The sequence below is a fragment of the Hyla sarda genome, chromosome 2, assembly GCF_029499605.1.
Source record: "Hyla sarda isolate aHylSar1 chromosome 2, aHylSar1.hap1, whole genome shotgun sequence".
NCBI lineage: Eukaryota > Metazoa > Chordata > Amphibia > Anura > Hylidae > Hyla > Hyla sarda.
Window position 1 is genome coordinate 346,548,410 of NC_079190.1, and position 13,672 is coordinate 346,562,081.

General features: G+C 45.3%; 1 protein-coding gene across 6 annotated transcripts in view; it reads right to left on the reverse strand.

The window, feature by feature from the left end:
- TMEM183A (transmembrane protein 183A) overlaps positions 1–13,672 on the reverse strand; it is a 33,731-nt gene extending 20,059 nt beyond the window's left edge. For 2 of the 6 annotated variants that reach the window (XM_056558221.1, XM_056558218.1), the window contains exons 1-4: positions 13,034–13,277; positions 10,524–10,613; positions 8,537–8,695; positions 99–261 (exon numbers count right to left, since the gene is read on the reverse strand). In XM_056558221.1, the coding sequence (XP_056414196.1) occupies positions 99–261; positions 8,537–8,695; positions 10,524–10,613; positions 13,034–13,097 (476 nt within the window). In that variant the 5' untranslated portion in view covers positions 13,098–13,277. Of the gene's footprint in view, positions 1–98; positions 262–8,536; positions 8,696–10,523; positions 10,614–13,033; positions 13,278–13,369 lie in introns of those variants that run through there. The other 4 variants (XR_008888912.1, XM_056558213.1, XM_056558214.1 and 1 more) reach the window with 4 other exon arrangements.

Here is a 13,672-nt window from a genome sequence, read left to right on the forward strand (position 1 = left end):
CATTGGAGCAATAGTAGGTCTCATAAACCAGCCAGCCTGCAGATCATTACTATGAGAGGTTATCATTAGAGATTAATATTCTACACTGCTTATCACACCTTTTGTACAATCTCATCCAAAAGACAGCAGTGCAAGTAACGGTCCAAGCTTTCTTACAAATAAGAGCAAACGTCACAACATCTTCAGGTCGGATGTAGGAGGCCAGCACAAGCCAGATATCAATAGGATAGTCCCCTCCGGTGCTGTCTGGGGCGCAGCTTTCTGCAAGAGGAACAATACAATTGGAACATACAGCAGTTTAACACATTGCAATAGGAAATCATTTTACCCAAATTATTGGAAAGTGACAAGAGAAAAAAAGGCACAAGGTTGTCCAGGAGTAGTAGGTTTTTTTTACATTTGTTTCAGAACTAGAGTGTTAAAAGCCTTTAACTGATAGCTCCTTACTGGTATCTAGATGTCTAGAAATCTTATGGGTACCAATTTGGCATAGATTGGACCTTTTCATCACTTTTTTGAGGATGTGATCAGACCCCAAAAAATATGCAATTCTGGCATTGCCCCCCTACCATTTATGCCATTCACCTAATGGGATCAAAAATATTTTTTCTTTACCTTTATTTTTAATTTTTTGGGGAAAAAAAAATTAACACAAAATTGGAAAAGGGGGGCAATTTTAATGTTAATTATGGGACAGATTTATGATAAAAAAATAATGTTTTTAAAGTATTTTTTTAATACTTTTTTAGCCCCCAATTGTTCAATTGCTCATACATATCAATGCATGTACTGCATTGATCCATAAGCCTGGGGCATACATACAATCCCTGGGGCCAAATAGCAAAAAAATTAATAAATAAAATCTTCCAAACCCTCCCTTCCTGCTACACCACAACTGTGAACTCACGTCAAAGGCAGTGCACACCAACCGTGGCTCACTGATACATGGTTACATGCTACCTGTTACCTCTTCTACTCCTGGTATAGGGCACACATACCCCACTCCCTGCCACTTCTGCATCACTAAGATCCCTGAGTAGTCAGTGCTTTTAGTAGCTACAGGACACCGATAATAGCTGGCTATGATTAAGGTTTAGATACTGCTGTCTAAACTGAATGTGGCAATTAAAAGCATAGTCTACAGAATAAAGAAAAGAAAATGCCCAGAATACTTCCCTCCCATGGCTAATGATTTGCTGAGTTGCAATGTAACATATTGAGCCCCTGCCCTGGTCCTCTTCTTGGTGTCGGGGCACAATACGTCACATTGCCGCTCAGCTAATCAGTGGTCAAGGCGGTGGTCACCGATGCACCCGCGAGTCACTGAGCTGCCCTGTTAAGCATCGAACTATGGCACATGGCAAAGGATAGCATTGGGGGCCAGGAGCAGCAATACCAGATACACCTTGGGAGCATGGGAGGAATTTATTTTAAAATTCAGGCAGTCTGGGCATTTAAAGGGGTACTCCGGCGCTAAGACATCTTATCCACTCAAAGCAATGCTGTCACTAGGCTTGCATTGAAGGGGCGAAGCATGATTTCCCACAGGGGCGGAGCCATGACGTCACTATACTCCGTCCCCGTGATCGCCAGTCATCCGATCCGGAGCGAGCACGTTCCGGGGGCTGATTCTAACAGGGTGCGGCGTGGAAGATCATGGGGGTCCCCAGCGGCAGGACCCCTGCGATCAGGCATCTTATCCCCTATCCTTTGGATAGGGGATAAGATGTCTTAGCGCCAGAGTACCCCTTTAACACAAGACAAAAACCCAGACACACATATGGCCAGCGTACATCATTAATCAGTTATTTACCACATCATCGTGTTCAGTGGGATGGACTGTTGCCCTCTGAAGGCCTTGGTGCATGCAGTAACCATTCTGCTACAGGCTGTATTAGCAGAGCACAGTGGTAGCTATGCATTGAAGTGGGAAGGGTAGGTAGGGTGTATCAACACGAGCAGAAATGCCTGAACTATTAAAGTTTAATGTTAACAAATCTGCGCGGTGAGTGGGGTAAACTTAACACCAGATAGCAGAATACTTGTAGTTTTTAAGTCACATTACATTAAAAAAATGGCATATCAAAAAAATATGTTCAATGCAAAAAAATGCTAATACAAACTACAGATTATGGTGCAAATAATAAGAATAATGATGATAATTATGATAATGAGCCCTCATGCAGCTTTTAAGATGAAAGTAAAGATTTATGCGGGGCGTGGCCTGGCAGCCGGACTGAATGGCCGTGTAGTTGCTGTGCTCCGCAGTAAAGTGCCCTAATCAGCGACCTCACAGCGTTTACCAGAGCCTTAATAGCACCCACGGGAGAGAGAACCTTCGGCCACCATGCCAGGGCGCAGGAAAAAGGTTGTCAAGCATGACAAGCTGGCTAAATTCTACTTTTCACAGCGGCGGTCCCCGTCCCAAGATGGCGCCGACGGAGAACGAGGCCCAGCACACCGCTCGCCATTGCCAGCGCAAGTCCTACCTGCTCTGCAGCGACGCTCCACATCTGACCCGGAGCTCCGGAGTTTTCTCCCGCACGTCGCAGCTGACCTGCCGCCCTCTGCTCCTTCCTCCCCCGGCTCTTCACAGCGCTGTGGATCACAGGTAGTGTCTGCTCTCCCCTCACCCACGCCTCCCTGCTTGCAAGCTCAGAGGGAGTCCTCTCAGTCCAGCCACTTCACCCAGCAGCGTCAACGCAGCTCCCCTCTGCCTAACCTTTCTCCCCTGTCTGACCGGGACTCTGCTGCTGCTCTCCCACCTGATGAAGAAAATGAGCTGCATTTACTGCCTGTCACTGACACTGCTCTTACAGATACCCAAATGAAGCATATGCTGCTCACCCTTCAGAGATCCTTTAGAAAGGACATTATAAGCATGATTAACCCTTTACATGCCACTGTGGAGGGTCTAGGGGCTAGAATTGATCATATTGAGAATAAACTGGGAGAGTTTGCTACCTCTCACAATGAAGTCATTGACTCTCACAACGCAGCAGAAGATGATATTGCCGCCCTAAAAGCAAAAGTTGCCGACCTGGAAGACCGCAGTAGGCGCAACAATATCAAACTACGCGGCATCCCTGAAAGTGTGGCCCCTGCAGAAATTCCTACCTATGTCCGCTCTCTTATAAAAGCTGCACTGCCCTCGTGCACCCCAACAGAGCTTGAAATAGATCGGGCGCACAGAGTACCTCGACCTCAACATCTGGACGATTCTGTCCCCAGGGACGTCTTGGCGAGGGTGCACTTTTTTACAGTGAAGGAGAAGCTGATGAATTTCGCCCGCACCAACGGGGGCCTGCCAGCTCCCTACCATCAAGTGGCCCTCTACACCGACCTCTCAGCGGCCACGCTACAACTGCGCAGGGATCTCAACCCGATTACCTCTGCCCTACGCTCAGCAAATGTTCAGTATAGATGGGGCTTTCCGGTACGTCTCCTAATCCGGCGTGATGACAAGACCCACCTGGTCCGCACTCCAGCAGAAGGGGAGACTCTCCTGAAGAAATGGAACTTACCTGTGGACTTGCCTAGGGGACCACCCCGCCCGTCCTTGCGCAAGTCTAGAGATGACTGGTCCACTGCTCACTGACTCTGGTCTCATTGACCTTTGACCTCATTATGGGCTCCTCGGCTCTTAGGTTTGGTCTGGCCTCGGCATGGACATAACCCCCACTCAGGAAGATAGGCTTCGGCCTTCCTATATGATATCCTTTTACAGTTTACTAGTTTGCTGGTTTGCATTATATGTTATGTGTTCTGTCATGTGTATGTACAATGTGAGTAGGTACACTAACCTTTTGTCCTTGCAGCAGCGTCCGCTAATTGATGACCCGGGTGCTCTGGCTGGGAGGCGCTTGTGGTCAATCCCTTATGTACTAATGCTTTATATGATCATGCTTTTTATACTGCTTTATGGTACTTAAAATGGTCAGTATCAATGTTAACGGTCTCAACAGCCCTCATAAAAGAGCCTATCTCTGGAGGGAAGCGTTATCCTTAGGAGCTGATATCATTAGTGCACAAGAGACACATTTGCTAGAGAAGGATGCATTCAGATTGTCCCACGCATCCTACCCCCACATCTTCCACTCACACCACACAACTAAAACTAGAGGAGTGATGTTGGCAATCAGGAACACGGCGGCCTTTACCATGTCTGACATAGTTTGTGACCCTCGGGGGCGCTACATAATCCTTTCCTGCACCATAAATCACATACCATATACCTTAGTGGCGCTGTACGCCCCCAACTTAGGCCAACACCGCTTTCTCCGCTCCACATTAAGAGTTGCCAATCGCATAAAAGGGGGACCCCTAGTCATCTGTGGGGACTTCAATTTAGTAGTAGACCCATCCCTAGATTCCACTTCCACTGCTCGAGCGTCCCCCCCATCACTGTCTCACCTGCTATGGTCTGAAGAAATTTACGACACGTGGCGAATTCAACATCCTGCCGAAAGGGAGTTCACTCATCACTCTTTGACACACAACACGTACTCCCGGCTGGACATGTTCCTGGTGGGACGTTCTCTGCTCCCTCAACTGTTAATGTCTACCATTGAAACCATCAAGTGGTCAGACCATGCGGCTATATCTATTTCGCTGCAGGAAAACTTCAACACTTCTCCTTCTTACCTGTGGAGAGCTAGCCCCTTCTTACTGTCCCACCCGGAGCATGCCCAGCAATTACGGAAGGAGCTTACTGACTATTTTTTGACTAACACATCCCCTGAGGTAGATGCATTTACCCTGTGGAATTGCCACAAAGCCTATATGAGGGTTTTTTTCATTAAATATGGTTCCCTGAGCAAAAAAAAGAGGGCAGCACATTTAGATGAGGTTTTAAATAAGCTGAGAGCTTTAGAGTCGCAAAACAAATCCTGCCCATCGCCTGATTTAGCATCTCAGATTTCCACTCAACGACAGGAGCTTAGAGGACTTCTCTTATTCCAATATGAGAAAAACCTCAGAAGAACAAAAGCGAAATTCTATTCTCAAAACGACAAAGCAGGGAAACTGTTAGCATCCCGTTTAAAATCCAGACACACCAAATCCCGCATTGCACACTTAATACACCCTACTTCTGGCGCCACTTGCTATACCCCAGATGGGATAGCTGAGTGCTTCCAGGCTTTCTACTCTTCATTGTATAATCTGCAAGACTCCATTCCCTCCCCGCCACGACTAGAGGAATCTATAGACTCTTTTCTTTCTGGTCTACAATTACCAAAGCTTTCTGAGCAACAGCGGAACACACTTAATCTCCCCATTACACTGACTGAGGTAGTGAAAACGATAAAATCTATCCCACCCCAAAAGGCCCCAGGTCCCGACGGATTTATTAATTTATATTATAAAACCTTTTGTGATATTATATCACCACACCTTCGAAATTTTTGTCAAACGGCCCTTAACAGAGGGGCTTTCCCTAAAGAAAACCTTCAGGCTTTGATAGTAACGCTCCCCAAACCAGGGAAATCTCAGGATATCCCCCAAAATTATAGGCCCATTTCCCTACTCAATCAAGATCTAAAGATTTTCGCCAAATTAATTGCCTCACGCTTGGCGACGGTGTTGCCTTCTCTGATTAATGCTGATCAGTCTGGCTTTGTGCCTGGCCGCCAAGCAGCAGACAACACTAGACGCCTGTTAAACGTCTTTTACCATGTTGAGAGGACACGCGCCCCTGCCTTGGTCCTTGCACTCGATGCCGAGAAGGCGTTTGACAGGCTCCGCTGGTCGTATGCCTTCTCGGTGTTACGGCATTTGGGCTTTACTGGCCCCATTATGCAAGCAATTATGTCGCTCTATGCCTGCCCCACAGCTAGAATATTTACTAATGGAGTTCTGTCCACTCCCTTAAACATTACTAATGGCACGAGGCAGGGGTGCCCTCTCTCCCCTCTCATATTCATTTTATGCCTAGAGCCCCTGGCACAAGCCATCCGCTCCAGTGCTGAAATATCGGGGGTTACAATAGGGGGAAAAACCCACCTCATTTCCCTATACGCAGATGACATTATCCTCTCTCTTACCAAGCCCCTTGTTTCAACCCCAGCTGCCCTAGCCATAATCCACAACTTTGGCACATTGTCATATTACCATCTTAACACCTCAAAAACACAGGCTTTGCCTCTCTTCATGACCGACCAGACAACACGACTCTTCAAACATACATACCCTTTTGATTGGCGTTTTTCGGATGTAACATATTTAGGTATTAAACTAGCCTCCCCTCATAAACTTTTATTCCAACTCAACTATGAACCCTTCCTGAAAGTAATAGCAGAAGAGGCACAGAGACTGGCCCATTATGATATTTCATGGGTGGGGCGGGTTGCCACATTTAAAATGTTTCTACTCCCGAAGTTTCTATATCTTTACAGAACTCTACCTATTATGGTTCCTAATTCTTTTTTTTCAGCAGCCCAAGCGATTCTAACCAAGTTTGTCTGGTCAGATAAGAAGCCGAGATTAGCGGGCTCTATACTAATGAAAGCAAAAGAGGCAGGGGGTCTGGGCTTACCGGATCTTCGTGCTTACTATATAGCCACCTTGGTTGGTTCTCTGCGAGGCTGGTGGAAAGGTCGCCTAGACACACCCTGGGTACACATTGAACATACTTATATGTCCCCGTACCAATGCTCGGACGCGTTGTTACACCCCCTCTGGGACTCTGTCTCCCCACTACCACTTCATAACCCTATTATTAAAGCTTCATATGCTGCGTGGCTAAAATACCTAAAAGCGGCAGCTGCTGACAGTGTTGTCTCAGACCATTCCCTTCCCCTAACATTTATTCAGGCTTCTATACCCCAGTTAGCCCTACAGAGATGGTCCCTTCATGGCATTACCCATGTTAGACATTTACATGAAACAGGACAACTAATGACGTTCCAAGCCTTACAGCTAAAGTATCATATCCCACAACGTGATTTCTACATGTACCTGCAGATTAGGCATTTTCTTAACACCTTGTCCCCTTCAGGTGTCCGTCCTCACCCGACCACACTCGTTTTCTTAAACAGCAACCTAAAAGGACTGAGTATGATATATGCCACTTTCACACATTCTACCAGCTTTTACAAATCACATCCTTTCCGCACTTGGGAACGATCATTGGGTGTTACACTAGATGAACACGATTGGAAACAGGCATTCCAGATGGCACATAGGGCTTTCCAATGCGTCTCCCACGTGGAGTCCCTGACTAAAACCACTCTACAATGGTACTACACTCCTGAGAAATTGTCACTTATATACCCTGACTCTTCGCCCCTATGTTGGCGGAATTGTGGGAATACAGGTAGCCTTGTACATGTACTGTGGGAATGCCCAGCTATTACTGCTTACTGGTCGGCCTGCAGAACCCTTTTGGAAGAGGTGTTACACATCCAGACTCCCTGGTCCCCTCAGTTTGTTTTACTCCTTATTAATATGCACTCTATTCCTCCAAAGTTGCGGGAGTTGGCCTGCATTGCCTGTGTTATTGCCAAGATAACGCTCACTAAAGAATGGAAGTCTCCAACTGTGCCCTCCATTACGGAAGTAGTCAATAAATTGAACGTAACTTGCACTTATGAACGTACTATAGCTCTGGGGAACGGTACACATCACAAATTTCAAACACGCTGGGCTAACTGGATTGCCTCAACCTACTCTACCATTACGGTATGATGGTCGCGATGCGCCATCTTATCCCACCTCTTGTCACTCCATCACACCTGCCTTGCTCAAAGCTGATTGTCATCCCAAACAATGTACTTTAGGATGCGAATACAATGGACAACCACGTATGACACACCCTGGAAACTTTAGCATTACTTGACCGTTGACCTTTGCCAACTTTAGCTATATTCCAACGTCAGCGTAGACACTGCATATCTCCTTACCCTCTCTATTTTAGTAGAACGTATTCATTTAGACAAAAGGTACCACATTATCCCGATCTGTTCATATTTTTTTATTTTTTTATTTTTATTTCTTTGTTTATAAGACATGTTCTCTATGTGCCTGCGCTGCCATTGTTTCAGTTGCACTGACAACTTTGTAACCTTTAACTATGTCAGATTCTGTATGGCATTGTGGGCTTATGCTTGTTTATTGTCCATTATATCTGTTGTTCAACAAAAAAATATTTCAATAAAAATTATTGAAACAGAAAGTAAAGATTTATAGGGGTATTTTTTATACAATTTCACCATGAATAAACAACATTTTATTGTAAAATGATAAAGTGTCAAAGCACCATCAGTACTAATATGACCCTGTAGATGTAGAATTGAAAGATTTGGCTCTTAGAAGAGGAGGAACAAATAGCAAAAACGATTTGTGTCATTAAAGAGGTAGTCTGGCAAAAAACAACTTCTGTCCTATCCACAGTATAGGGGATAAGTGATCAGAGGAGCGCAGTGCTGTCCTTGTGCATCTCCGGCGCTCTCTAAGCACACTGTGGATAGGGGAGAAGTTGTTTTTTGCTGGACTACCCCTTCAAGTGGTTAATTAAAAGTGTCATTTTATGTCTCACCTTTTTGCTTCTTGCTTTTCTTTTTTCTGGAAGAGGTTCCATTTGTATTTTCATTTTCCTCTCCTTCATCACTGCTCCCATTCTGTCCATTCTCGGACAATACGGACAAACCATCTTCACTGGGAACTTGAGAGGCTTCCAGGCCACAAAGAGCTTTTACTAAAAGGATTTAAAAAAATGTATTATATATTAAAAAACAGTTACAATAAAGGAGTTATCCCAAAATTATAACTTCTCACCTATTTACACAATAAGTGAGAATTTGGACTCCCACCCGTCACGAGAAGGAACTCTTGCCATTCTCAACCACCACTTTGTCCACTTGGTATGGGTCAGGTCAGCCCTTTTAATGGGGTACTCATTTTTTTCATCAACTGGTGCCAGAAAGTTTAACAGATTTGTCAATTACTACTATTTCAAAATCGTAATCCTTCCAGTACTTATCAGCTCCTGTATAATAAAGAGGAAGTTCTTTTCTTATTGAATTTATTTTCTGTCTAACCACAGTGCTCTCTGCTGACACCTCTGTCCATGTCAGGAACTGTCCAGAGCAGGAACACTTCCCCATAGCAAACCTCTCATGCTCTGGACAGTTCCTGACATGGACAGAGGTGTCAGCAGAGAGCACTGTAGTTAGACAGAAAATAAATTCAATAAGAAAAGAACTTCCTCTGTAGCATACAGCAGCTGACAAGTACTGGAAGAATTAAGATTTTCTAATAGAAGTAATTTACAAGTCTGTTTAACTTGCTGGCACCAAACGATTAAAAAAAATAAAAAAATATTTCCACTGGAGTACCCCTAACAGCATTACCTCTGTTCTGTTTTTAGTTATCTATGAGTAAAAAAGCAAAGAACAATTTCTTTTACATTACACATGCTGTGCCCAAGAGCTCTTCACATTACGTTTAGAGATGAGCGAACTTACAGTAAATTCGATTCGTCACGAACTTCTCGGCTTGGCAGTTGATGACTTTTCCTGCATAAATTAGTTCAGCCTTCAGGTGCTCCCGTGGGCTGGAAAAGGTGGATACAGTCGTAGGAGACTCTTTCCTAGGACTGTATCCACCTTTTCCAGCCCACCGGAGCACCTGAAGGCTGAACTAATTTACGCAGGAAAAGTCATCAACTGCCGAGCCGAGAAGTTCGTGACGAATCGAATTTACTGTAAGTTCGCTCATCTCTAATTACGTTATGTTCACATGGCAGAATTTCCGCAATGCCGCAGAAATTTCATTCAGTAAAGCTTGCTGATGGAATTGCTGAATTTCTAATTTCTTCTGGAATTTCAGCAGATTGATTTCAACGGGATTCCGAGGAAAAATTTCGCTAAGTATAAGACTAGTTTTATATTTTGACAGAATGCGGAAAGCTGGATTTCTACTGCAGAACGCCTGCCGCAAAAATTCTGCTGTCTGAATGGGACTGCGGAATCCCATTCAAATCAATGTGCAGTAAATTACGGCAGAATAGTTGGCGGAATTCGGCACGGAAATTCCGCCAAGTGAACATACCCTTACACTTCTCTACATTATGTTCATGATGTAAAACAAAAATTTAGAGTGTAACTAACTTCAACAGAGTTATTAGAATTGGTTCCTTAGGGTATATGTTCACACCACAGAATTAGCGAGGAAAATGTTCTCGCTTCATTCATCTTGGGATTCGCACCTTTCTGCACCATGATGAACGGAGCCGAAATTATGTAGAATCTGTGCTTATTTCCGTGGCAACTTGCCACGGAAATAAGCGCCCGAATAAAACGCTTAGGTTCATGCAGTGGAAGTCCTGAGCGCAATTCTATGGGCAGAAATTGCGTAGTGTGAACATACCCTTATATAGAATGGAGCAAGCAGATAACTGCCTAATAGCCAACTGTGATTTCTCCAAGTAGAGCTGCAGGTACCTATAGTAAAATAAATGGACCATGTTACCACATGGAAGCTGTGACGAGTCTTCAAGAATCCTATCTGCCGCCAGCACTTACCTTCTTTCTGAACAGCATTGGCCACTGCCTTTCTCACACGTCCAGTCTTCACAACAGCTGGATCTGAATTGGCAAAATCTGCCACTGTAACTGGAAGAGAAGATAGATCCATGAAAGGCAGAGGGTAAGGCTACATTTAGAGTGTTACCAAATTTTCTAGGGATTTTTAGTCTGGATTCAGTACAGAAAATCCCTACAAATTAATGTGAAAGGGATCTTATGTCTCCAAGTTTGTACAGCAGCATATGGTTATTTTTGTTTATTTTGTACGAATTTGACTGAAAAGTGAAGTGTTTCAAATGTTCCCCCCATTGATTTTTCAGCATGGAAAAAATGAAACATGTCTACACTGATATCAATGGGAGCTTTAAAGGGGTACTCCACTGGCCAGCATGGAACAAAATGTTCTGAAGGCTATTTTCATGCTGCGGGGGTCGGCCACGCCACCTCGTAGTGTCATAACCACACCCCCCTCAATTCAAGTCTATGGGAGGGGGCATGACGGCTGTCACATCCCCTCCCATAGACTTGAATTGAGGGGGCATGGTTGTGACAATACAAGGGGGCGTGGCCGACAGTGCGAAAACAGCCTTCGGAACGTTTCGTTCCAAGCTGGCCAGTGGAGTACCCCTTTAAAAGCCATGTCAAAACCCACAGAGACTTCAGATGCAGGGTTTTCCACCTGTTTACTCTGCTGTGTGAACAAGCCCTAAGGCTCCACAGTTGTCAAGTATGGCATATTGCACAAGGTCTTAAAAGGGTTTAGTGAAAAACAACCTGTCCCCCTACCACAGGATAGGGGATAAGCGTCTGACGTCAAGTGTTTTAAATTACAGTAACACTTAGGGAATCGGTCATCAGTGACACCAGCACTAACCTGTTGGTACAGGCGTGTAGTGCGGGTGACACTGATGACAATATTTACCTATCCCCGATCCATGTTTCCGTTAGTCCGTCATCTTCCTCATTGGGGCGGCAGGCTTGTTGCATGGGTGGAGTTACAGAAGTATGCCGACGTCACGGCTTCCCCAAGCCTACTCAGTCTGATGAAGCAGCCTGATGTCAGCGTGGTCCTGGAGCGGAGCCTTCCAACTAAGACAACGGACGACGAACAGGGACACGTATCGGGGGTAGGCAAGTATCATCAGTGTCACCTGCACTACAAGCTTTCATCAACAGGTTAGTGTGGGTGACACTGATGAGATTCCCTTTAAAAAGGAGCCCCGAGCTAATGGACAAAAAAAAATAATAATAATAAAATAGCTAAGAGAATTGCTGGCAGGAGTAATAAACAAAATCCCAAAACCTTACACTCCTGAGACGTACTGCTATTGAGAGTTATAAGCTGGTGAAGTGTGCAGTAGCGCGCCAATCCCTATACTGTAATACTGTGACCACAGATTACTGTGTGGGGCATGATGTATATTTTTGGTTACTCCACATTACCACCCAAAGCTTCTAGGGGAGTATACTGTACGCCACAGGAAGTGCTATATGGCAATACATAAGGCAGTGTTTACCAGTGTGCCTCCAGCTGTTGCAAAACTACAACTCCCAGCATGCTCAGAAAGCCAAAAGCCAGCATGCCCCAGGAGTAGGCGTTTCCACCTTTCTTGCAAAAAATAAAATACAGGCTAAGCTAATTTGCATAATTATATATACGTAACATCACAGGACAGACATACAAGGGGAAATTTTGTCCTATTCTGACCCCTATAACTTTTTTTGCTTCACCTTATATGGGACACATTTTTTGCGCCACGATCTGTAGTTTTTAACAGAACCATTTTTGTTTTGATGTGACTTTTTTTTAAATTAAATTTGGGAGATGCAGTTAGTTACTAATTACAACTCCCAGCATGCCCTGATACCGCCTGTGGCTCAGCAGCTGCCCCAAATGAAAACTACAACTCCCAGCATGCCCTGATACCGCCTGTGGCTCAGCAGCTGCCCCAAATGAAAACTACAACTCCCAGCATGCCCTGATACAGCCTGTGGCTTAGCAGCTGCCCCAAATGAAAACTACAACTCCCAGCATGTTGGACTATTATAGGTCAGTGTTTCCCAACCCAGGGTGCCTCCAGCTGTTGGCTGTCCGAGCATGCTAGGCGTTGTAGTCGCTCTGTTTGGGAAACACTGGTATATGTTATGGTGCACCACTCCAGGAGTTAGAGGATCGGTTGGATAAATTCCAGCCATTGCATTGCCGTTATTTTTAATCTAAAAATACTGGCAGGGCGGCCAAAATACCGGCTGTGCCAGTAAAATGTTGGCCAGGTGTCAACCCTACCCAGGAGTTGTAATATTGCAACTTCTACCAGGTAGAAGGGATCCTCGCAGTGTAACAGTCTACATCCACTTCACAGAATGGGACATGAATAGTAATGGACTGTACAAAGCTGTGCTGTTGCCCATAGCAACCAGATCTTATTTCATCCTCATAAAACGAAAGCTGAAATGTGATAGGCTGCCATGTGTACATGTACGGCGCAGGTGACTGCTCCCCTCACCTCTGTGGGCGCTCAGGTCATCGGCCCGATACTTCAGCCGTTTTCTGTTCCCTCTCCGGGGCATGGCTGCGGCTCGGTACGGGTGGACGTCACACAGACTCTGGGTGAGGGAAGGTCGGTCCGGGCCATGGCTACAGACCAAAGGGGAATGAAAGGAGCGGGAGAAAAAGAAAGTGAGAGCCGCCAGGGTCCTCGGCCATCATGGAACACGTCGCTCCAGCTTCACGTAACCTGGAAGTAATCCCCTCTCTTCCGCCCGCCATTACTTGCCCACAGTGATTGGCAAACGGCTCGTGCCGGAAGATACCTAACTGCGCATGTCGGAGTGATCGTTACCTGGGAGCGCCCCATCAGGAGGAGGCGGGCCCGGCGAGGCCATGTGATCAGTTACGTCTTCACTATTAGGACCTGTTATCGTTTGGTAAAGTCACGTGATTCCATGTGGCCGCCTAATACCGCGCTGGGGGCGGGAAACTGGAATTTATGGAGAACGTTTCACCGGAGCCAGTGAAATAGTTGTTGTCAATAGCAACCAGACAAATTTGTTTAGTGTGCCAAATGAACCGGTTCTATATTGGGCCAGTCCCCATTCCTGAACAGACACTTTTTTCATTACATGTGAATTGGAAACCTATGAAG